General features: G+C 41.4%; 1 protein-coding gene across 1 annotated transcript; it reads right to left on the bottom strand.

Moving 5' to 3' along the window:
- LOC135481037 (uncharacterized) lies at positions 1 to 27,137 on the bottom strand. Its single transcript, XM_064760968.1, has 12 exons — positions 26,449 to 27,137; positions 26,078 to 26,173; positions 25,487 to 25,717; positions 19,643 to 19,665; positions 18,720 to 18,853; positions 15,141 to 15,714; positions 5,369 to 6,107; positions 5,007 to 5,102; positions 4,322 to 4,552; positions 3,530 to 3,552; positions 2,099 to 2,232; positions 1 to 909 (listed from the first exon to the last, which is right to left on the bottom strand). The coding sequence occupies exons 1-12, from the start codon at positions 27,115 to 27,117 to the stop codon at positions 341 to 343; spliced, it is 3,519 nt and encodes a 1,172-aa protein (XP_064617038.1). The 5' UTR covers positions 27,118 to 27,137; the 3' UTR covers positions 1 to 340.
- Between the last annotated feature and the right edge of the window lie 316 nt (positions 27,138 to 27,453).

Below are 27,453 nucleotides of genomic sequence, written 5' to 3'. Positions count from 1 at the left end.
ATTTTATAGGTTTTACAGCAAGGACCTTACATAATCACAGTGGTTATTTCTTGGGGGTTATTTTGAGTGAAGAACATTGATATTTCACATGAATAAGAGCTATGTCTGAACTTATCACAAAAAGTCAAAACATGAGTGTGGTTTCGATAGTTTCCCAGTAATCAGGCGTCCTGGTTACAGATACTACAGAACAACCTTGCGCCTCAGTGATATCTGGTACAAGAACCTACAATGTGCTCCACAAAACTGTGGGTACAGATACCAAATCATCAAAAATCAGACGTGCTGGTACACATAGTACAGAAAAATCCTGTGCCTCAGTGATGTCTGGTACAAGAAGCTACAATGTCCTCCACAGAACTGTGGGCAGAGATACTAAATCATCAGTAATCAGACGGGCTGTTGCGGAATGCAATCTTAAACCACTAAAATCAACCGCAGGAACAAGAGGTTTAGACAAGTCCACATTTTTTAAGGTGAGTATTACGTCATCTTGCTCGCTATCTATTATTATTAAACTCAGTGTCTCACAATTAAGATAGAACCCAAACGTGTAACAGTTTCTATCGGTAAACCACTCCTTATAGACTTTTTTGATCTCACCACAGGGACTTTTCATCCTGGCCTTACCATCTAAGTGATCAATCCCAACCCACCAGCATTTTGCGCCCGCTTTGTCATTGAGAGTGTAGTTTTCGTTCTTGACACCAACTGAGCAGATACAGTTCCCATTTTTCACAGAAGGAATTGCAGAGATCTTGATTTGCCAGTAATAACATCCCGTCTGAAAGCAACCATCTGTCCACGCTTCGCAGTACTGCTGTGAGCCCCCTACCAGCATAACCTTACGGCATTGCTCCATGATAGTTAAGTCGTGTACAAAGGTACTGATAAACTTCATCTTTGGAACTGTAACAGACAAGCAATTTATATATTGTTCATTTCAGTGAGATGAATAACACGTCACATATGACAACATACTGCGAGGTCGACCGTAGGTGACGCTATATAACACAGTGTGGATGTGAAATAGGAAAGTGTACAGCCTGAGGAAAGTTATTCATTACTAAATGTGCGTGTATAAAATATCAGTGTGAAAAGATTCCTGTAGTGCACACTAGCTCGAAAGATGTACAATGCCGTGATACTCCTTACAGCGAATGTGCCGCTTTCTACACTCGCTTTACATAACTGCCACCAGTAGAAAAGCTTGACCTTTGAGCGATGCACGTAAGCTTGTTTTGGGTAAACTTCACCCGTCATCAATAAAATTGTATCCTGTGATGGTTAGAATCGTGTTGTGCATCCTTCAGTTAAAGAGAATGCGGGAATATAAAGTATTGTTCGAAACAAAAGTCAAGGCACACTTTTGTGTTTTCGGACATCATTTCCTGCCTGATCACCGTGACCTCAGCCACTCTGGCGTTGTTCAAGACTTCTGTACAATATTTGCTACTGGCGCAGTGGTACCATGCTCTAACACAACGCAAGTGCGTGTGTACGCGAGTGCGTGTGTGTGCGTGCGAGTGCATGCGCGCGAGGGCGTGTGTGTTCGATTGCGTGGGTGCGCGAGTGCCTGTGTGCGCGAGTGCATGGGTTCCTACGCGTGTGAGAGAGAAATGCATGTAGCAAATTGTAACGAGTAAAAGCTCCCATGGGAGGCCGGTTTGGGAAACTTACATAGATTGGCAAAGGAGTGACATGCGGTCAGGAAGTAATTGTTATGATAATGGTTACATGGTTGCTCGGAGAATGGAGTTCGTCTGTTGCCAAATGGCTTAGCACGCTAGCACGACGCAATGACCCAGGAGCCTCTCACCAATGCCGTCGCGGTGAGTTCATGTCCAACTCATGCTGGCTTCCTCTCTGGCCGTACGCGGGAAGGTCCCCCAGCAGTCTGCAATTGGTCGTTGGTTTCCCCGGGCCCTGCCTGTTTTCCTCCCACCATAATGCTGGCTGCCGTCGTGTAAGTGAAATATTATTGAGTACGGCGTATAACACCAATCAAATAAATAATTAAAAAAAATAATTCAGTGATAGGAAATAGAATATCCGGTGTCAATATTCCCTCATCAAGCACCTTTCACTTCCGTAATACCTTTTACTGTATCCAGTTTCACATCCAGATGTATAGGGACGGCTGGGTATAGCTTTAAGGATTCTTCCAGATTTGTCATAGTTTCCCGCTGATCTTTCATGAAGCCAGTAACTTTAGGCAACTGGTTATGAAGCCTGTCAACGAATTAAAAAAGAAGAAGAAAAAAACATGTTTTACGTCGTAACAAGTAAGGTTTATAAGATTTGATTATTCGTAACATTCAACTTAACCTGTAATTTACAATTCATCATCGACATTTATAGTGTACATCAATACTAATGTTTTGTGAAACTGACTTTGAAATTGTAAACGTAGACAGGTGATCGGTAATCAGCTTACAAAGTGTAGGTGTAATCTGTGAATCAGTAATCACTTTCAAGTTGTACATGTACACTAGCGATCCAACCTCCACAGACCGCTTCGGTGGCTTAATGGTTAAGCCTTAAAGTCGTGAGACCCGGGATCAAACCCAGGTCGGGTCATAACAAAGATTTTAAAAATGGTATTTGTTACTGCCTCGTTTGGCGCTCAGCACTGTCTGCTTTGAGGAATTAAACATGACTGGTCGGCCCGGTGTCAGTATAATGTGACTCAGTGCACGAGGTGTCATGTTTGTTGTCTTCGCCAAAGTGTTGCAGCCACTGAGACAAGAAACGAGAAGACACATTATATACATTATACACACAACTAATGACTTCTTGTCGTCTTATGACTGAGAAATTGCTTAGTACCACGTCAAACCCCAAGTATTCTCTCATTCATTGTTTGGGCTAAACTGAATGATCCTGTAAAAAAAGATACATGGTTAACACATATCACAAGTATGCTGTGCTCTCTTGACTGATTGAGGAGCTCATTCACAAAACGAGCAGGAAAGATGTGTTCGCCTCATTAATCGTGAGAACAAACGTGGCACACCTGTATCATATGGTGAGAACACACTCGGCACACGTGTCTCATATGATGAGAACAAACGTTGCACACAAGTCTCATATGGTGAGAACACACTTGGCACACGTGTCTCATATGATGAGAACAAACGTGGCACACATGTCTCATATGGTGAGAACACACTTGGCACACCTGTCTCATATGATGAGAACAAACATGGCACACATGTCTCATATGGCGACAACACATGTGGCACACGTGTCTCATATGATGACAACAAACGTGGCACACGTGTCTCATATGATGAGAACAAACGTTGCACACAAGTCTCATATGGTGAGAACACACTTGGCACATGTGTCTCATATGATGGGAACAAACGTGGCACACATGTCTCATCCTGACAACAAACGTCGCACTCGTGTCTCATATGGGGAGAACAAACGTGGCACACATGTCTCATATCGTGAAAACAAACCTGGTACACATAAAAATTCAGCCAGCAATCTGAGTCACCAGACACAAAGTATCAGTAATTACCTTGCAGTCAGATTTCTTGACATCTAAAACATAAAAAAGTTTAAAATGTTTGCAATAACAACTTATACGCAAAAAACAAAAGTAAAATTATTTACAAAAACTAAAACATAAGTTGCTCGCACATAAAGAAATATTTATTGTCTGGGTCAGCCTATTGCAATGGCCATCTGGTTGTGGCGCTGACGTACATGTATGCAAGTGTGACGCCTCAGAGAAGTACTGACAAGTGCTTCAACTATGAGCCTGATGTTACTTTCTTGGGCCAGCTTGTAGTAATGGCCATCTGGTTACGGCGCTGACGTACATGTATACTAGTGTAATAGCTCAGAGTATCAACGTGTACAAGTACGTTAAAACCTTTAACATGGAACAGTTTTATTCGTGCCTACTTTCTCTGCCCTAGCTTTCACGTGATAGTATGTCAGATGTGATAAGCACATAGAATTCTGGGCAATTCTAAACCAGTGACGTCTGATAAATTGCAGTTAACATCACTACATTGTTTTCACCTTGTTTTGCTTATTCCTTGGATACACGAGGAGGGGTGAAATTTGCTACTATTTACGCATTTACATGAACAGTTCTGCCTGAGGTAAATTGACAAGAACCCATATTTTACTCGTGACTATTTGCCGACTATCACACTGTGGTCGCTGGTATGGTTTTACTCTCTATATGATGTTAGTCTTTTATCACATAGCAAAGATATAAACAGTTAAACTTGACAGTTTAGCTGAGGCTTAAATACTCAGTACATGAGAATATATAAATAATAAAAAGTGTTCTCTGTACCTGTAAGAAAGCCTCTGTGAGGGAAGTTGGGAGATCCACTTCCTCTTGGATCATCTTCTCGATTTCTGCCAGTTTCTCCGGAAGTTCTATTAAGACTGTCTTTGACTGGCTGGTAAGAGATAGATGCCGGTTGTCCATAATCTCCAGGGCATCTCTTCTCCACGTATTCAACACTTCCAGGCCTTGACTATAAGCCTTTTCAATCTCTGCTTTGTGTTTCCCTTCGTTTCCCTGTGAATTAGAAAGGTTGCTGTTTTTGGTGACCTTTATTCTATTTTACTATATACCTTTCAGACTTTTCTTTTTATAGGGTCTATAAGCCTGTTTGAACCAATTCCCTTTCTGGAAATTTTTTCATTACTTTACTATTCGAATATCAAACAAAGGTAATGTGATACAACAGTATCGGTGTACTCGTACTCAATCATGGAACAGGTCTGGATGACAAAGCGATCTTAGATTTTAGTCCAAATTTCAAATCGCTTTAAAATTGTTATTTCTTATGTAACAAGGTCGAAATTTTGCTGGACAACGTAAATTCCGGATAAATTACAGTCAAATAAATCTCAGATAAAACAGCAGAAATGAACATACTAAATTTAATGATTGGAATTTCAAAGTATGAGATCGCTTAGAATCCTAGACTCTGAATAAAACAACACTAACTTTTGAATAAAACACAAACCTCGGTATCCTGCAGAAAACCATTCACTTCAGAAACAAAATCATTCATGCTGTCTTTAAGCTCTTTGCACAGATTAGTTTTCTCGACAATTGGTTCCTGCAGTGTGAAAATATATCAGGCTGGATAGATCCGTATATATACAAAATTATCAAATGATTAAAAAATACTTTAAAAAAAGCAGGGATATAAACACAAAATTCCTTATAAATGTTCAACCACTTCAAAATTTGTACGTCAAAGGAATGCTATAGATAATTTAGAGAATAATCGCCATCGTTTTGCTTCATGCTTATTTATTCTGATGGCGTGGAGTGCTATAAATGCAATCTTCGTGGTAATAACACCGGTTTAGTAATCCCTACCTTAAGCTTCCTGTACACCGTCTCTTTATCACGCATTGCGTGTCCGCCATGTTCTGTGAGACACTCTATGCAAATGAGCTTGTGACAAGCGTCACAGTACATGATGAGCGGCTTGCTATGTGTCACACATAGTTCCTGGTCAGTTTCTCCTGTCTTCCCAAGGATTTCCGTGCTTCTCTCGAGGCCATACCCTTCAGCAGAAATCAGGCGGTGTCGTCTGAACTCGCCTCTTACGGGATGAAGGTCAACCAGGCAGCTCTCACAGTACAGCAGCCTGCAGCTGGTACAAAACTTAGCCGCTTTCGTCTTGTTGTCCTCCTCACAGAGAGAACACCAAGGCCCGTTTTCCTCAGTTGTCTCCCCTGAAGTGGGCTTATCCACCATATCGGCCAGATAGATGTTGTTTGGCAACCCGTCCACGCCGTCTCTTCCCAGACTGGCTTCTCTCCAGCAAAGCGGACAGGATATTAACCAATCCTGCTTTAGGACTCTTGAGGACTCGGAGATGTCATTAGTTTCTTTAGGTCTGGACTTTTCAGCATGGGCACGAATGCATTCTCTACAGTACGTGTGTTGGCATGGTAACTTGACCGGGTCCCGGAAGTGGTCCACACATATTGCACAGGTGAGATCCTCTAACGTTTGTGCGGTGTCTGCCATGGCTTTACTCTGTCGGTGTAAGACAAAGACACTAATTTTAAATGTCAAATCTACAAAAAACGAAATTTTATCTCCAGAATATTTTAATCAAATGATGTTCCAGTTCAAGTCGAGCTCATGCCGGCTTCCTCTCTGACCGTACGTGGGAGGGTCTAGAAGCAACTTGAGGATGGTCGTGGGTGTCCCTGTGGCTCTGACCGGTTTCCTTCCACGATAATGCTGGCCGCCGTCGTAAAAGTGAAATATTCTTTCGCACGGTGTAAAGAACCAATGAAATAAATAAATAAAGCAAATGATGTCCTGATAATTGTTCCCTTTTTTATGTCTGTGCTGCGGCTTTCATAATCATACATTTCTACCATTCGCCCCGGTATAAGATATTTAGTAAAGTTTCAGGCAGCGAAATTTGGCGCGAACGAAACCGTCGGTCGCGCAACGGTTACGTGCGGTTCAATTTGGCTAACCGGAAAATCGGTTAGGCCAACTGTCCAACGAGAACGTCCTTAGAGTCAGTGTGCATTAGGTAACTACAGATAAACTGGACTGAACAGCTTTCATAATCACAACGCGGCCAGTATGGCAACGCGTCTAAAAATAGAAACATCGATTTCAGCCACAGCCAGCTGCCTGTGCTGGTCACATGGAAATGTAATCATTCATATATGCTTTACAGGCTTTGAGATAATACTCAAATTATTTATTTTGACTTATCTTTTCACGATCACGCAAGTAAATAAAACAAGGTTACCTTTTCATGTACATGTAGTTTAACTGCTACTCGAGCCCAAATTAGTCGAGTTTACCGTACAGATTGATGGAACCTTTACGGGACCTCACCGGCTGCGTTCTGATTTAGAGCACAGGCCTGTGACGCATAGGCCTGTGACGCATAGGCCTGTGACGTCAAAGTCTCTCCCGGCCCTGTAGCGAGTATATATATATATATATATATATATATATATATATATATATATATATATATATATATATATATATATATATATATATCACTGTGGTAAGACTCACACCATGTGCGTTGGAAACTGCGTTAATTATCAGTAATCAGGGATACCAAACTCGCTCCCCAATACCGTAATGACACTTACTGGAAGTACTTAATGTTGGACTGGGCATATTGCAAACATATAAGCCTGTATAACGGAATTTCACGTAAAAATGTGCCACAGGAGTCAAGTACCAACCAGGCAACGCACAACGTTGAAACACCGTGTGAGTGTAAAATTTCTCTTTCTTTTGTTCACCAACCTTACGGTATGAGCTGCTAGATATAGAAAAGAAAAACAAACATAACATTGAGCTGAATACTTTTATTAATGATCCAGAATGATGCCTGAAACATAAACCACGTAAACAATTAGCGTAACCGATCGGGTTGATAAACATACGTGGCGTAACCGAATGATCGGCTAGGCGAGGCGGAAAAGACGTAACCGATTTCTGGGTTTCGCCGGCAGGCCAAATTTCGCTGCCTGGTAAAGTTTCCGAAACCGGTTGATTACTAGCCTGTCCGGCTATCCAATCACTCCTTTACAAGTAGGAATTTATTATGTTAAACTAAACCTTGGCTGAAGCATTCCGCACAGCATGTCGGCAGGTCGGAGCGTGTAGACCGGGTGCTACAGTTAAGCTTCCACAATTAACAATTCGGCCTAATGTAATAACAATATGTCACTGGTGATATTCCATAATTATGATGCTATGCTTTATAGCACAACAGCATATAGCACTATCCAGCTTTCATAGTTTACCTTATTGGCCGAATACTGCATGATCCTTAACTGTTTTATACATAGGGGAATTGCCCTTATATTACCAAACCATGTATTGTTAGACAATCACATTTTCTGTGCGTTTGAGTCACAGCTAATCTTCCGTAGTTTTAAAGTAATTGCATGAATACACTTACTTTTGACGTTTATATCATATCAAATGATATCCGTCCACATGAATTTATCAGCGAGGATATTTAAATTCGTGAAACAATGTCCTGGAACTCCAGATGTATGTTCCCCACGGGCAGGCATACTTTTAAACTGCACGACTATAGGCTTGAATATTTTCAAACTGCGCAACTGGGTTTGAATTAATTTACCAAACTCAAGCAACTACATTTCCTTCTGCTAACTACAGGAAAATGCTACACATAAAAAATAATAAGGAAAGCTCGCTCGATCGCATGTGACATGATTATTGTCTGCATAAACCCTAACTTTAATTATAAATCTAACGTTTCTCTGTATCAAAGATTTTTTTTTTATTGGTGTTTTACGCCGTACTCAAGAATGTTTCACTTATACGACGGCGGCCAGCATTATGGTGGGTGGAAACCGGGCAGAGCCCGGAGGAAACCCACGCCCATCCGCAGGTTGCTGACTGACCTTCCCACTTAAGGCCGGAGAGGAAGCCTGCATGAGGTGGACTTGAACTCACAGCGACCGCATTGGTGAGAGGCTCCTGGGTAATTACGCTGCGCTAGCGCGCTAAGCGACTGAGCCACGGAGGCCCCTGTATCAAAGACATGCAACCCTTGACATAGAAAGGTAAACTATGATCTTAGGCACGCGACTACATGAAATTCACAGAAAGTACACACCTGTAAGCAGAAATGTATTGCACGAAACTTAGGTGAAGCTTCCCTACAGTATGTCGGCCAGTGTGGCGTGTGGGTATTACCAAAATACGGAGTTCACTAAGCGGTCACAGACTTTCAGTTTGCTACAAACACATATTTACTTTACACGTCTTCACCAAAATACAGAGTTCACTAACCATTCACGAATTTCAGTTTGCTACAAACGTACATTCCTATTACACGTCATCATTAAAATACGGAGTTCACTAGGCGGTCACGGACTTTCAGTTTGCTACAAACGTACATTCCTATTACACGTCATCATTAAAATACTGAGTTCACTAAGCGGTCACAGACTTTCAGTTTGCTACAAACGTACATTCCTATTACACGTCCTCACCAAAATACAGAGTTCACTAAGCGGTCACGGACTTTCAATTTGCTACAAACGTACATTACTATTACACGTCCTCACCAAAATACAGAGTTCACTAAGCGCTCACGGACTTTCAATTTGCTACAAACGTACATTCCTATTACACGTCCTCACCAAAATACTGAGTTCACTAAGCGGTCACGGACTTTCAATTTGCTACAAACGTACATTCCTATTACACGTCCTCATCAAAAAAGCGGAGTTCACTAAGCGGTCACAGACTTTCAGTTTGTTACAAGCGTACATTCCTATTACACGTCCTCATCAAAATACGGAGTTCACTAAGCGGTCACGGACTTTCAGTTTGCTACAAACGTACATTACTATTACAAGTCTTCACCAAAATACTGAGTTCACTAAGCGGTCACGGACTTTCAATTTGCTACAAACGTACATTCCTATTACACGTCCTCATCAAAAAAGCGGAGTTCACTAAACGGTCACAGACTTTCAGTTTGCTACAAGCGTACATTCCTATTACACGTCCTCATCAAAATACGGAGTTCACTAAACGGTCACGGACTTTCAGTTTGCTACAAACGTACATTACTATTACAAGTCTTCACCAAAATACTGAGTTCACTAAGCGGTCACGAATTTTCAGTTTGCTACAAACGTACATTCCTATTACACGTCCTCATCAAAATACGGAGTTCACTGAATGGTCAAGTACTTTCAGTTTGCTACAAACGTACATTCCTATTACACGTATTCACCAAAATAAGGAGTTCAGTAAGGGGTAACGGACTTTCAGTTTGCTACAAACGTACATTCCTATTACACGTCCTCATCAAAAAAGCGGAGTTCACTGAATGGTCAAGTACTTTCAGTTTGCTACAAACGTGCATTCCTAATACAAGTCTTCATCAAAACACGGAGTTCAGTAAGCGGTCACAGACTTTCAGTTTGCAACAAACGTACATTCCTATTACACGTCTTATTACATGTCCTCAAATTTACTTTAGTACTGTATATTTTTCAATGCTAAATCTGTCAGATTCCCACATATATAGACATCTTTAAAGCGATTCTTCACCATTACGTATAAGAAGTAGTATTGTATATAGTGGCGGAATTTGTACATTTGGCTGTGTCGGGGAATTGCGCGCTTGGACTGCCTTCTAGTTGATACTATCCTTAATCACAGTCAGAAAAGCTAATCGTTTTCTTGGAGCACTGGTGTAATGCGACAGACACTAATCCTGTCCTATTAGAGAGATTCCTCCATGCTGTGACACAGCCCACGTCGTACATAATGGATGTCTGGCAGACAAGATATCAATGGATACCTCCTAACTGAAGTCCTCTTAATCCACCGTTAAGCTTAAACAATGTGACCCGTTAAAACGAAATATCTTCACATCGACAAACCTCCGTGGCGGTAAATTTATTTCTCATTTTCGGAGTGAAAATAGTTGAACCTCCTTCAGATGGAAATACTATTTCACACATTAAGTTAGATTTTTCGGCGTACACGTAAAATATTACTGTTTTTACACTTCAGTTGTATTTATCTGAGATACACATAATTGTGTCAGCTCTTGACGTATATTCATCATTTCTTGTGCACGTCATTTCACCAGTGACTTTATAAGTACCATGGTCTTACAACGACACCATATTTTTTTACTGCGTTTCTTTTATTATTAATTTGTCAATTCACTTGTTCCCAGAGATTGTATATTACCGGTACTGACAGTATTTAAGTGTATAAAATAAGAATTACAACTATATGTTCCAGGCTTGACTAAACGCTGATACCGTCTAATCTGCAGTATTGTTGTAAGTATTTCTATGTAGTTCTTTTATAGTTACTGTTCACATTAGTCTTAGTAAAGTATTAGGTTTCCACAGAGAATGTCCACTTTGGGAAATGATCACTGGATCCGCTACATGTTACATATGTATATCATCGTTTGTGTAAGCCTACATGTCCACAGGCCCCTGTCGTCACTTGTTTACATCATTGAAGGGGAGACAACTTTGGATGTCAACAGTGCTGATGCAGTATTTATGTTCACGTTTCAATTAAGCCTTATCCTAAGAACAAAAGCAGAATCATTTGTCTGTCAAACAATATCTGGTACAGGATAAATAATCTCAACCACACACAACAGGAGGAAGTTGTCACTACATGCGTGAGACACTAACATCGGGAGATATATTTTACTTCCTGTGTCGGAAAAACCATGTATCTGTTACTTCAGTTGGGACATCGTCAAAAGTAACGTCACCCTCACGGTTGTTACCTTGACATCTGTGCCAGCGTCCGCTAATTATAAGTAACAATTACTTACCCATGTCCATTTATGATAAAAAATAGTCACACCTGCAGATTGGCTGCTTTTACTCCGGACTCACATTATGTCACATTTCAAAACGAAAGTAATCTGGTCAGTTTGGCAATGTGCAAAGGGAGGTAAGCATTAATTTTTCATTTTCTACCTATGTTTATATACTATTCTTTCCAGTCTATCTACACACTTCAGGCTCTGTTGAGAGTAATTTTATTGTTGGTGACCCTCGCTGCCCACCCTAATGTCACTCTATCCGAGGTCCATCGCTCACTATAGCGAATGAGGTTGTGGGTTCGAATCCAGTTTTCGCTCGGTCTGCTGCAGCGTTAAGACAGTAGGTTTGTTAGCTTGTTAGGTGCCTGGCGAATGGAGATTTTTTTTACTCCGGGCATTCGGCTTTACTCAACCCATAAGCATGTCCACCGTCACAAAGATATACGCTGCCTCAGTTCGTCATTAAACCCCCATCATAAAAACCAGACTTTTGTCCTTAACCACTGCACACATGTATATTTGTGCATGTACTCATGTACCCTAAAGCTAACACTAACATAATTCGATCGCAGCATAAGGAACAAATATCACAAAATGAGACATTTACATATTAAACGTCTTCACATCTTGTTACATTTAATTCCACAAAGTCATGTTTCAAGGAATATTTCTGTTTGTTGAAAATATCCATCACCTTACTCTGTATAGACATTTCACACGGTTACTATAATAAACACATCTCTTTAATTACTACACAAAGCCCTCTTGATTTAGCAACAAGCACGTTTATGTGTAACAAAAATGTGTTTATAAGCGAAACACTTAGTATAAGTGTGTACATGTGATGCAACAAAGCATTCAGAATAAATCTAAAAATTGCAACTGACATCACAGCATGTTTTTTTAATTAATGCCTCTTCGGCCACGTTGCTGGTGGACTGTACTTTTCTCCAATTTAATAATTGCATGAACAGTGAAAATAAAAATTTAAGTGAGGTTAACTAACAAGAGGTCATATTTCACCGGTTATGTGTGACCACTTACCAAGTATCACACTGTCGTCCCTGTAATGGTTTAATGATGTGTGTTGTAGCCTTTTGAATAGTGTTCACAAACACTAAATTATGAGATACACATATACTTGATGTTTAATGCGATACAATCACACAGAGCCAAAATAATGACACATTATCAGACAAAACGCCGAAATATGTTACATGTAAGTGATGTACCAACTGCTGTGACAGCTTGTCTTGAGCATATCACGCTACATTTGAGTTGTACACGGCTAACAAGACGTGATACACGGCTAACAAGACGTGATACGGTGTCATTCACCCTGAACACCACGAACTGCACAGATAGCAACATTAAAAACTAAAATGTAATATCGTGAAGTATGCGATATATTATTATTTCTGAAGACAAGAATCCAAAAACACCACGAACTAAATAGATAACAGCAATAAACAGTAAAATGTAATATAGTGAAGTATACGATATATTATTATCTCCTAAGCCAGGAATTGAAAAACATCACCAACTGAATAGATAACAGCAATAAAAAGTAAATATGTAATACAGTCAAACACAAGATATATTACTAACAGTATATGATAATGTCATTTTAGATAAGTGATTGTTGACAGGATCTACGTGTATGATCGCAGCCGACTAACTACCACACCAATGCCGATGGGTATATTCCTCGAACTCTAGTTCATAACTTGTCTCAGGTGGACAGATGGATTTTCCCCGAACTCTAGTTTGTGGCTTGTCTCACGTGGACAGATGGATTTTCCCTGCACTCTAGTTTGTAGCTTGTTTCAGGTGGACAGATGGATTTTCCCCGAACTCTAGTTTGTGGCTTGTCTCACGTGGACAGATGGATTTTCCCTGCACTCTAGTTTGTAGCTTGTTTCAGGTGGACAGATGGATTTTCCCCGAACTCTAGTTTGTAGCTTGTCTCAGGTGGACAGATGGATTTTGTCCATTCACTTTACACTATTGTTAACATGTATTAAATTTAAATATCAAACAGCATAATTTAATAAAAAATATTTGCAATAAACACAGGCATATGGCGATCACAATATTTATGCAATAAATCTCTCTTAGTCTTTCATGCTGGATACAGTATTGTCCAAGAACTGTGTGACGTACACACACAAGCTTAGCATCATTATTATACTTTGAAAAACAAAGGCTTTGAGTATATTCCATAAAACACTAAAAATGAAGACCTGGCAAATATTCATTAAACACGAAAAATGAAGGCTTGACAAATATTGATTAAAACACTAAAAATGAGTTATTTATTTTATTGGTGTTTTATGCCGTGCTCAAGAATATTTCATTTATACAATGGCGGCCAGCATTATGGTGGGAGACATGGTGGGAGAACGGGCACAGCTCGGGGGGAAACCACGGTCATCTGCAGGTTGCACTAAAAATGAAGGCTTGGCAAATATTCACTAAAACACTAAAAATGTGGCTTGGCAAATATTGACTAAAAGACTAAAAATGAGCGCTTGTCATATATTCACTGAGACTAAATAAAACAATATTACCAGATATTTTTATCTGCATGTGTAACATCACGTATCGACAATTGTAACAAAATATCCCTGTGTTATTAGCACACAAATTGAACTAGAGTCTGGGCCTCACCTAGGGATTGTACTTCGGGGAAGTCAAACCGTCCGGAATCGTGAGTCCACAGCCGACTTTCTTATCATCTTATGCACAGCTGGGAATGTATGAGACTATGGTCTTGCATGCGACATCATATAGTCCTCCACAGGGCACTTCTTGGTAACACCGAGTCTCCTGTTACCAGACGGAAGTCCCTGACAATATGGTCCCAGACACGACATTATGTCCGCTCTACAATGTGCTTCACAGGGCACTTGCTCGCGACACCAAGTCACGAGAGTCAATGCCAATATGGTCCTAGACACGACACCAGGTGGACTTTACAATGTGCTCCACAGGACAATTGGTGGCGACACCGAGTCCCCTGTTACTAGACGAGGGTTCATGCCAATATGACCCTAGACACGACACCATGTATAGACTCTACAATCTGCTCCATAAGACAGTTGGTGGCGACACAGTGTCACCTGTTACAAGACGAGGGTCCATGCCTATACGATCCTAGACACGACACCATGTATAGACTCTACAATGTGAATCACAGGACACTTGGTGGCGACACTGAGTCACCTGTTACGAGACGAGGGTTCATGCCAATACGATCCTAGACACGACACCATGTATAGACTCTACAATGTGAATCACAGGACATTTGTTGGCGACACCGAGTCACCTGTTACGAGATGAGGGTTCATGCCAATATGGTCATCGACACCATGTAGACTCTACAATGTGCTCCACAGGACACTTGGTGGCGACACCGAGTCACCCGTTACGAGACGAGGGTTCATGCCAATATGGTCATCGACACGACACCATATATAGACTCTACAATATGCTCCACAGGACACTTGGTGGCGACACCGAGTCACCCGTTACGAGACGAGGGTTCATGCCAATATGGTCATCGACACGACACCATGTAGACTCTACAATGTGCTCCACAGGACACTTGGTGGCGACACCGAGTCACCCGTTACGAGACGAGGGTTCATGACAATATGGTCATCGACACGACACCATGTAGACTCTACAATGTGCTCCACAGGACACTTGGTGGTGACACCGAGTCACCTGTTACGAGACGAGGGTTCATGCCAATATGGTCATCGACACGACACCATATATAGACTCTACAATATGCTCCACAGGACACTTGGTGGCGACACCGAGTCACCCGTTACAAGATGAGCTGACCCAGATTGTAGAACCTTCCCATCAAAATCCACAGCAGGTACAAGAGGTTTGGACACATCCACGTTGTCTATGTTGAGTATTACAGCGTTTCGTACACAGTCTGCAATTGTAAGTCTTCGCTTTTCACACTGCAGACAGAATCCCAGGGAGAGTGTAGTCTGTAAAGGTACCAGTTCTGCAAAACCTTTCTCCACCTTACCACAATGACTGTCAATATAGCACAAACGTTTCCGCCGCTTAATCCCAATCCACCAACAGTTCTCACCAGTTTTATCAGCAAGGTTGACACAGTCTTCCTGTGTCACACCAGCAGAACACATGTATTCGCCTGTCTCAGGCTCATGTAAAGAAAGGCAGGAGACATCAGTTTGCCAGAAATGGCATCCTGTCTGCATATAACTGTCTGTCCAGGCAGTGCACCATTCGTCAGGACCATCCTCAAGTCTGACCGTACAGCCATTGTCCTCAATCACTAAGCTTGTGTCATCTGTTCTCGTGAACTTCATCTTCGACACTACAACATACAATATACATTACAGGTAATGTTACTGTACATACTCCATTAGATAGCATTTTCCTTCATCAACATATATGTTCATATCAAGACATGACATCCCTGGTCACTTTCGTCACCTTGTGACAACTTCTGACGTGATATCCCGAGTCATCTTGTGACAACTTCTGACGTGATATCCCAAGTCAGCTTTTGAGACGATATCTTTGGTCACCAAATGGCATGATATCCCAGGTAACCTAATGACATGATATCTAAGGTCACCATATGACATGATATTCCATATCCCCTTCTGACATGATATCCCAGGTCGCCTTATGGCATGATACCCCAGGTCACCTTAAGACGTGACATACCAGATCATCTTCTAGTATAATATCCCAGGCCATCTTCTGGCATGATATCCCAGGTCGCCTCATGTCCCATGTCATGCACATTACACTACTGCGTATAAATTTCGAAGGCAAAGGCACTTGATATATTTTAGGCGTGAGTGCTTTGGGTTTAACGTCGTTCTTAACAATTTTTTCACTCATATGACGACGAAGGAATACCAACTATGCTATCGGGGTCTGTGATATTTTTTAGGGCACAGGATAACTAATTTATGTACTTATTTATTTGATTGGTGTTTTTACGCCGTACTTAAGAATATTTCACTTATACGACGGTGGCCAGCATTATGGTGGAAGGAAACCGGGTAGAGCTCGGCGGAAACCCACGACCATCTGCAGGTAGCTGGCAGATCTTTCCACGTACGGCCGGAGAGGAAGCCAGCATGAGCTGGACTTAAACTGTGAGAGGCTCCTGGGTCATTACGCTGAGTTAGCGCGCTAATCAGCTGAGCCACGGAGGTCCCCAGGATTACTAATAACATGACAAAATGTAATATTTATTTATTTACTTTTCTGATTGGTGTTTTACGCCGTAATCAAGGCTATTTCACCTCAAGGATGGCGGCTAGCATTATGGCGGGAGGAAAGCGGGCACAGCCCGAAGGAAACTCACGACCATCCGCAGGTTGCTGGCCTTCGCAAGTACGGCCGGTCAGGAAACCAGCATGGGCTGGACTTGAACTCACAGCGAGACGAAAAATGACTACTGCATTTGTCTGCATCAAATTTGTCATATTTCCCTGTTAATAAACCAGCATGTTCAATAACACAAAAGTTCTGATATCGTAACGGATAGGCTAACATTAAACACACGTTCATAAAGGATAGTATAAACTATGGTCAGTAGTAACTGTTCATGGAGTAACACGTATGTCCCCGAAACACGAAATTAGTAAACTTAAAAAGCATAGGAAAGCTACAACAGATCGATCGACTAATAGGCCTCTTAAGTTTCTTTAACAAGAAATACAAGTAAGGGCTTACTGGCGGCAGAAGATGAGGATGGGACTTTATTTGCGATAATCGCGCTCGTGTCTTTCTGCGGACGCATGCTGCTTTACACTGGGCACGTTGTTATGTCTAGTAAGTTGCAGGATTGTGGTCAGAGCCACTTCAGCGTGCATCAAACGAGTGGCGGTAGATTTCTTCACACTGTGATTTGCTAACCGTCCATGGATGGCAGCTATCAAGCCATCTTTACAATGGAGAGAGGACTATTACGCCCAAGTGGCTGACATGCCACAGAACTGAGTCGACCTTTCGCTTGTAGGGAGGTGGAAGGGACTGTCACGTGTGCACATTTTTATTGACCGGTGAGGCAAACAAGCTTTATACATGGCTATTGAACAGCTGTCTGGGTCTGATGGTGTGGAACATTGGTTTGGATTTTTCTCTTTTTTTTGGGGGGGGGGCTTTTTTTTTTTAACTTAAGGTATTCCTGTCCATTTCCGTATTTCAACTTCTGCGACCAGAGATAAGACTATACGATATCATCACCATCATCAAGAAGGAACCTGTGACTCCTCCCATAATACGAAATCAAGGTGTCACGTTTAATACTCAGAGCCATCAGAATTGCCAGTGCTGAGGATAAAGTTTTTATGGTCATTATTCAGTTCCGTAGTCGGAATGTTTTGAATATGATGAGTGTCCAATCGTTGAAAGGAACAGAGTCACTGCTTAAAAATACCGACTGCTGAATTTGTCATCATCTCTGAGCTTTTGTTTTTCATTGTTTTCACAAGGTCGGTCTGTATGAAAAATTAACGAAAATGAGAGTTTTCGTTGGCTTGGGATTAAAGATATTTGGTGTTGTATCCAAAAAAATCCTAATGATGAAACAGGAAACCTGAACTAGAAAAACTGTAAATATGAATTGAACTTAATGACACGGGAATAATCGGAGTCGTCGGGATAATCCGGCATGAGATTGGTGAAAGCGGACGATGAAATCGTGAATAGTTGCTTTTTATTATTAAACTCTAGAGCTTAATTATAATCTATCAAAATACTCTGTATTAAAAGTACTTGTGCATGTAAAATTAAATAAATACAACAAAGAGCAGTTTTTGTTGTTACAATGAACGTTACTGTGACACATTCCGATGTTAGTGCAGGGGTTTCCCCAGTTAGACGGCGCTTTGAAGTAGTCCAGATAAATTCAGACAATGCATATACGAAGCATCCTATACGGAAAAATATAGGATGCCTTTCTACCACGTGGGTAACGCCCATAGGGATATGATTAATGATTTTATTATTCATCTGTTTGGTGAAATTAAGTTCACATTTTCTAAATTTCTGAGAAGAATGAAGTGCTTTTATGCAGGAGGCATTACATGATATTCGTGTGTTTAGAGTTTTATCATGACATGGTGCAAACACCCAAACTCTATTCATTATTCAATCACACTTATACAATCGTAAATCCCACAAATATCAACATGAACTAGGATATCAACTACCTTTTTCAATCATATATATTTGGTACAAAGTTTTTAGGAGGTGTGATCGTTTTGTCGGAGAAGGAGAATGCCACATGCACTAAATTGTTTTTTTTCATGAACATCTGCTATTAAAACAGCACCTTTTGAACTGTGTCCGCCTTACCTAATATTGTCTTCAGATCCACGTTCAGATAAAGAGGCGAGACTAGATTCAGCTTCAACCATTTCTCACGCTTCTCCATTGCTTCCTTGTGTAGCTCCAGGTAGACTCTTGCTTTAGGCAGCTGTTCATCAATCCTGTACGCAATCATCAAACCAGGTACAACCATTTTTACAGTAAAGCTAAAACTTTCGACATAGCGCCTCAATCAGACACTGGGTCGTGAATAGATGAAAAATGTATGCTCGTGAATATTTTCTTTTAATGATCACGTTATTTGGACCATTCAAATTTTACATATTCATTTAGAGCCAAATTCTTTCACAATACGGATTAAGGTAGATTATTTAGCACCATCTTAGCACTAAACTGCTACGTAAACATATATATAGTTGACAATTACACAAAGTCTGCATGTATAAGATTCGGTGATTCGAATAAACCATCTCTACCATTTGCAATAAGCAATCACATTTACATCTACTGGTTCACATTTAGTTTTAACACCATATAGTAGAGAATATTGTTTAGGGTAACACGGTGGTCAGTTTCCCGGAAAGCCAAATGCGATGAATAAACCAACAACCTTCAGTAAGTAACTGTCGAACTTTTCCACACGTAGCGCACAGATTGTCTCCTGAAGATCACGATATTGATGTTCATACTTGGGGGACGAAAATGATATCCAGCAAACACTATGAATGACAAACTAATTGGTCAGTACAATTATAATGCTACCGCATTTCACTGTTTATTGTCACCAATGTCCGATAAACGCAAGGGCTGAATCAACACCTTATGTGTCCTAACGAAAGATAGACAATCATCCTCACCACATCGTCTACACCTCACCCCAAATCACAATGGTATCAAAGCGTACACACGAAGAATAACATTTGTGTCACGTGACAAATGCGTCATCTTACCTTGAGGTCAGCGTTTTGGACAGCTGAAACCATGAAATGAAACAGAATCACAACATTTGCTTGTGTGAACGCTAACACACAGAATCAGCAATACTTTAAGAAATTAAGGAAAATTTTGCATCTTTCCGTGGCTACTTTATTGAAGTTGAGAAAATGTATACCTCTTAGGTGAGAAAAATGCCTCTAATAAAAATAAATGAAATCTTGTTAAACATGATGATCAGAACAGGCCATGTACCTTATGTTGGAAAATGTAAAGACTTATACCAGGAATCTGACATTTACGTTTCTCAAAATAAAAATGTGTCTTTGTCGCCGTTTAATTGCCTCTCCATTCATCTGCCTATCAGTCACTTTACAGCAAAAGCTATGCAATGATTTGGTGAAATCCATTATAGTTTGCTGGTAATCCCAATCTGGATCCTGGAGGTGTTTAGAGGAAAACCCCAACGACTTTATTTTCACACTAAATGTTCCCTAAATACAACATTTATGCGATGTTAGTCTAGAAACTGCATTAGAAAAAATATTATGTTGACTTGTTCCAATTAAAAAAAAAACTATTAAAGTTGCACCTTATGCCTACCTTCTGATGATGAAAAAATAGCAGTTTCAGTGTAGACGTGTTGCTGACAGCAGGGCGACAATTCTGTTCATATGGTGCGTACAGTTTATGCTACCTGTCACTGTTTGTGCCCGTAGGATTCCAACGTCAAGCAGCGGCTAGTGTGACGCTTTAAATGAACATTACTCGACGACAGAAGAAAATATACGCAAAACCGTCTTGCGTCAATGCGAGTTGACTTTCAAAAATATGGCAGACAACAACAGCGTTCATTTCATAAATGGTCAAGCAGGTCAATCCGGGCTAACAAGTGGCTTACCTGCCTCAGGAGAACGTCAACCCGGCTGACAAGTGGCTTGCCTGACCCAGAACATCACCCCGGGCTGACAAGTGGCTTGCCTGCCGCAGGGGAACGTCAACCCGGGCTGACAAGTGGCTTGAGTGCCGCAGGAGAACGTCAACCCGGGATGACAAGTGGCTTGCCTGACGCAGAACATCACCCCGGGCTGACAAGTGGCTTGCCTGCCGCAGGGGAACGTCAACCCGGGCTGACAAGTGGCTTGCCTGCTGCAGGAGAACATCAACCCGGGATGACAAGTGGCTTAACTGCCTCAGGACAACATCAACCCGGGCTGACAAGTGGCTTGCCTGCCGCAGGAGAACATCAACCCGGGCTGACAAGTGGCTTGAGTGCCGCAGGAGAACGTCAACCCGGGCTGACAAGTGGCTTGCCTGCCGCAGGAGAACATTAGCCGGGATGACAAGTGGCTTAACTGCCTCAGGAGAACATCAACTCTGACTGACAAGTGGCTTGCCTGCCGCAGGAGAACATCAACTCTGACTGACAAGTGGCTCGCCTGCCGCAGGAAAACATCACCCCGGGCTGACAAGTGGCTTACCTGTCGCAGGAGAACATCACCGCGGGCTGATAAGTGGCTTGCCTGTCGTAGGAGAACATCACTCTGGCTGACAAGTGGCTTGCCTGCCGCAGGAAAACATCACCCCGGGCTGACAAGTGGCTTGAGTGCCGCAGGAGAACATCAATCCCGGGATGACAAGTGGCTTGCCTGCCGCAGGAGAACACTAACCCGGGCTGACAAGTGGCTTGCCTGCCGCAGGAGAACACTAACCCGGGCTGACAAGTGGCTTGCCTGCCGCAGGAGAACACTAACCCGGGCTGACAAGTGGCTTGCCTGCCGCAGAGGAACATCAACCCGGGATGTCAAGTGGCTTGCCTGCCGCAGGGGAACATTACCCGGGATGACAAGTGGCTTAACTGCCTCAGGACAACATCAACCCGGGTGACAAGTGGCTTGCCTGTCGCAGGAGAACATCAACCCGGGCTGAAAAGTGGTTTGCCTGCCGCAGGAGAACGTCAACCTGGGCTGACAAGTGGCTTGCCTGCCGCAGGAGAACATCAACCCGGGCTGACAAGTGGAAAATGGACAGCATCCATGAGAGAGGCTAAATCAACTGACGTAATACAACAGTCTATGTTGGAGCTGTATTTCAGAGTGCTGACATTTGATGAAAGACTAAATGCTGTACGTGAAAAATCTTCTGTTATTTAAGCGAGGATGAGTGATTATGTTATAATTTAACCATGGGGAATGATGTAACTGTGGAATTGAAGACCGAGAGCGTAAAGTTGAAAAAGGATATCGACGATCTCACAATACGATGGATGAAAGATAATCTTTTGTTTGTTATCCTACCAGGATCAACTGGTAGAAAACTGGGAAGAAATTTATTTAATTTATTCAAAGTAAATTGGATATCTTAGATGCAAAGAGCATAATTAAATTGGATCGCAAACATCGTATATTGGTAGACCGAAACAGAGTAAAGTACCTCCCATGGTGGCAAAGTTTAATTTCTACCCTGATCGAGAAAAAGTCCGCACTGCAGAAACTAAGCTGAAGGACACTTGAATTTGGGGTAAACGATCAACTCCCTTGAAATGTTTATATTTCTCGGAGAAATATGACTGGTCAAGCGGGCCAGAGAGCTGGACAAGCCTGCTTACTGGCGCGGCGAAAACCTGTATGTGGACGGCATAAGCGTGTGTAGCACTGACGATGAGCACCTTGTAGATCCTCAGTGCGAAAACGAATAACCCGGGGAATAGGAGGTGAGGTGAACGTCTTGGGAAACGTAAACAGAACAGGATGGCGTAAGATAACGGTGGAAATAACCTGAATATTAGTGCCTGGAATGTTGATGAACTTTCATATTACTTCAAAACAGACACCAAAGTGGGCGATTATCTACAAGAGCACTATATCATTACTTTGACTGAAACATGGACTTCAAAAAGCAGTGAAATATCTTTAGGTGAATATAAATTTTCCCACCCGTACAGTTAAAAGATAAAAAAGCAAAGAGAAACAGTGGAGGTGTTATTGTGTACTATAAATCTGATTTGTATCCTGAAGTTACTCTAGTAAAACAAAATGAGTTCACCTTATGGTTTAAACTAAGTGTAGAATGGAATCTGATGTGTATATTTGTGCATGTTATTTTCCTCTTTAGAGATCACCAGCCTGTACTGATCACAATTTGGATGCGTTCTACTTATTGCAATCTGGTATTGACTATTTGAGAACAAAAGGGTGATATTTGGTGGATGGGGATCTAAATTCACGGACGGGAAATAAGTCAGATTATGTTCAGTATGACAGACCTCTTCCGCTTGAAAACAAATTCAAACAAGATGTTGTTAGCAATTCCGATAGATTTTCCCTTGATAATAAAGGCAATTCATTTGGCAGAAATCTATTTGACTTGAGTATGTGAACTGGAAGGAGAATTGTACATGTGAGATTTAAAAGGCATAGAGGCGTTAGAAAATGCACATATGTAGGACGAAATGGTGGAATAGTAATAAATTATGTTTTGATTACAGAGAAATATTTCAGCTATATTACAGACTTTTAAATAGGGGATGTAACAGATCACTCCCGTCATGCCCCAATTCATATTTCTATCGACCATTTTGTAGATGAGTTAAAGTTACCAACTGAAAATGTGTACCTTGACAAAATGAATTGGAATCTTGAATTTGCTAAAGAAATTTTTTGTTTCTGAAAATGCTGAAAAATCTGAGTTGAAAAAGTTAAACCAACTCCTGGAGCGATTATTTTACTATCCTAGCTAAAACTTATTCCAGGAAATATTTTTCATGTGAGTGAGTGAGTGCTTGGGGTTGAACGTTGTACTTAACAATTTACCTTAGAGTGCGAAGTAATCCTTAGAGTGCATGTAATGTGCCTCCTTGTTGCAGGACGGATTTCCACCGCTCTTTTATCTAGTGCTGCCTCACTGAGACGCCTTCGCGAAGACAAGTAAGTCGCCCCTCCCGAGCCATTATACTGATAAGGGTCAAAGTTTTGGGTAGTGATGACATGTTAAATGAATATTTTTATTCGAATTGTTTCCAGCGGTGCATATCGTCCACATGTGCAGAAGGTATTATTCTACCAGTACATAAAAAGGGTTGATGATCCTACAAACTACGGTGGGATTACTCTCACAATTGCAAGATGTTCATCTAAATTATATAAAAGGGTGCTAAATAATAGAATTATTGAGTGGGAAAAGAAATCTGGGTTTAAGAAAGGCTTTGGGACTATTGCTGCTATTTTTTGCTTTCACAGCATGTTAACGGCTTATTTAGCACAAGGAAAAAGTATATGCAGCATTTGTAGATTTCCAGAGAGTCTTTGATTGCATTGGTGAACAGGCATAATGGTACAAGATGATTAGACTTGGGGTAAGTCGGCGGATGCTAAAAGCGGTAAAAGCGATATATTTAAGTGTTAAATCACGTGCAAAACATATCAGTAAGTTAAGTCTTAGTTTTTGGGTAATACTGTGGACTTAGACAAGGTGAGGTACGCTCACCGATTCTCTTTTCTATGTTTATCGAGGATTTCGAACAATATCTCTTACTAAACACTTACTCTAGGCTTACCTTAACTGAACTTACTAGATATTTATTACTTTTTTTGCAGATGATGTTGTTCTACTCTCCGATTCGTTAGATGAACTGCAAACTTGTTTCTATGCCTTAAAATGTTAGTAATAAGTGGGGACTAAAGGTAATTGTAAAAACAACAAAGGTAGTAATATTTAGACGGGGGAGGCCGATTGACAGATTTTTTATGATCATATTTTGTTGGAAAATGTTTTAATTATTTTATGTTTTATGTAAAAAAGATCTTTATATTTATGACAGGTTCAAATTACGCCAGGCACGACTCTGTATTATACAGTAGTTATTTCCACACTTAGTATTTCTTTTTTCCTTGTTTGCCTCCAGATTGTCAAGATATTAGTCTATGCTGTCTGCCAATTGCCCAGATGTATACAGGCGTATGTGACGGAGAGCGAATGTGCTCAAGTCAAACAAACTTGAACGTGAACCTATCTTGTCGACCGCGGAGCCCTGACCGGGTGACGTCATGCCGTGAATACCCGCTGGGATTATGTACTGAAAAGCCCTGCATAGTATACCCAAATCCATGCAGTAGGCCTACTCACAGTGGGTTTTTCCAGAAGCCATCGTGTGACTTAATCTACAATTACCCCAACACGTGCACCTCTTATTTAGCACCCTGAAAATAATATGTCAAACAGTTTTAGAACAAATATTTTGAAAGATAGGCTACCGGTGTGGTATTAGATCCGAGAAAAGCGTCTTACAGCACACCGACTGGGTGATATGGTGGCAGATTTTCGCTCACATATCGGCCACGTGGATGACAGATACGCGCTCCCGTCTGGTTTGCCTGACACGAAAAGGATTACAACTTTTACTGAATTATGGTAGTACCTGTGGAGAATTTGGCACGGTTTCGCAGTTAACACACTATAAAATTTTATAGCCAACTTGGGCGACACAGCTTGCGACACCAGGATCCATGCGGCTGGGTGATAGAAGCGCGGTAGATTTTTTTGGATGTTTGATGACCAAATTCTGCAGTTGGCTTCCGTTTTCGACGTTTTGACCAATCAAACTGAATTCAAGGGACATCAAACTGCCCATCCGCAGTTTGAAAGGCCCAGCGCTGGGGGTCTACTTGAAGTGATTCTTCGCCGCTGGCAGATAGGACAGAAGGCAGGGTAATGTCCCTTTGTATGTCATAAGGGAATATGTACATTTAGATGATTTGTGCTTTAAGGCTTCCCTTCTTGTTAAGGAATATCGTCCACCTGTTTATTATTGTACATGTGACCTAAATCACATAAACAATAGTTTAGCATAAAATGCATAGTACCTGTAAGAAATTCTCTGTGAGGGAAGTTGGGAGATTCGACGACTCTTCTATTATCTTCTCCATTTCTCCCATATTCACCTGAAGCTCCGCCAATGACGTCTCCATCTGGCTTGTCAGGGGAGAATGCTCTTTTTCAACAAGCTCCAGGGCATCTCTTCTCCATGTATTCAGCACTTCAAGGCCTTTTTTATAAGCTTTTTCAATTTCTCTTTTTTTTCCATCTTTGTTTTCCTGTGGAGACAGGGTATATCTGCATTGATGTGGGATGTGAAGCATTTCACAAGCTGTAACACTATGTTAAAAAAAAGCAAATGCCTATTTGCGTATGAAAAAACTTGTTTTAAAATCAAATAATCTTGTTACAGATACAGGTGTAGACAACAGGCACAGTCATCTTTTGTGACTGATGGTGTCACATTCAGGTCATATTTTGCCAATTCCCCATCACCCTTATTACTGCAAATCCCTGTTTTTAGAGGAAGTACCACGTCGTCTTTGTCATCATCGAGAATAAGAGGATTGCGGTACATCGGCAATAAACCAGAAAAACCTCAAACGTTTTTAAGTGATTTGTCCGGATAAAATACAAACCTTTACGTCACTCAGGAATTGCTCTGCTTCAGAAACAAAGGCAGTCAATGTGTCTTTCAACTCTATGCTGTCTTCAGTTTTTTTAACACATGGCCCCTAAAATAAAAAATAAAAAACAAAAAAACTTCAAAGTCAATTAAATTATTGGGAATTCATGAATACAGTAAACCAAGAAGAAGGAAGAAGATCGTGCTTGCAGCTAACTCAGAATGATGTCAAAGATGACCAAAATTTTGAAAAATCAACGAATTTACTTTACCATTGCTTAAATACATGATTTTTAAAAGACCTGATATGAGTTATTATATTCATGTATAAACTGGAAAGTAAACCGTGAAATATTTAGTCCAGCAGAACAGTACATGTACTACCTTAAGTTTCGTATACGCTGATATTTTGTCACTCATTGGATGTTCACAATGTTCCTTCATGCAATCAAGACAACAGAGCTGTTGACAGGCGCCACAGTACAGGACCAGCGGCTTCTTGTGCGTTGTACACATGTCCAGGTCTTCATCTTTGGTCTTCTCCGGACTCTCCTTCTGCCTCTGGAAGATGTACTCTTGGGGAGAAATTAGCTGGTGATGTTTGAATTTACCCCTCATTGGATGGTGAGTTAGACAATCCTCACAGTAGAAAGTGTCACAGTCTGCACAAATCTTGACGGCTGCCTTTGCGTTTCCCTCTTCACACAGAGAACACCGTAGACTGCTCGCCTCAACCTTGACCTCTGACTCGACCTTTACCTCTGACTCGAATTTCTCTCCCGCTCCTGCAGGAGAGGTGTTGACCGACAAGCCAGTCACCCCTTCTCTCCATAGCTTGGTCGGTTCTCTGCACATTGGGCAGGCTATCAGCCAATCGTTTTCCGTTGGATCCGTCGAGGACTCTGGGGTGCCTTTAGGCTTAGACATCTCAGCAAACCTAGCTATACAGTCTCGGCAGTACCTGTGGCTGCAGGGTAACTGTACCGGGTCACGGAGACTCTCCACACATATCGCGCAGGTCAGCTCCTCTCCTGTTTGTCCTCCCTCAGCCATGTCTCCAGTGGATCATTGGGTAAATGAATAAATGAATGACTGAAACCAAGGAAATGTTGGAATCTTTGAAGCATTAAATTAGAAAGAAAATGGCGCACTCTATGGGCACATGCGGAGATTTCTGTTATATTCTTCACAACATTTGTCCATAGAAATAAAGGGGAAAGGTAGTACGTGGTTGGAAGGGGGAGGGGGGGGGGGGGGGGGGGGGGTTTGAGTTTTACAGCAGCTACAGTACAATGTCCTTCCCGATGCCTCTTTTTGTACGTGTTGTATTAATGTATGTTAGTATGAGTAGTATAATAGATACAGTTATACTGTCTTTTGTGACGCCTA

This window comes from Liolophura sinensis, chromosome 13, assembly GCF_032854445.1.
Source record: "Liolophura sinensis isolate JHLJ2023 chromosome 13, CUHK_Ljap_v2, whole genome shotgun sequence".
NCBI classification, from domain to species: Eukaryota; Metazoa; Mollusca; class Polyplacophora; order Chitonida; family Chitonidae; genus Liolophura; species Liolophura sinensis.
Note: the sequence above shows the minus strand (reverse complement) of the source record. Positions and strands in the feature narration are given on the sequence as shown.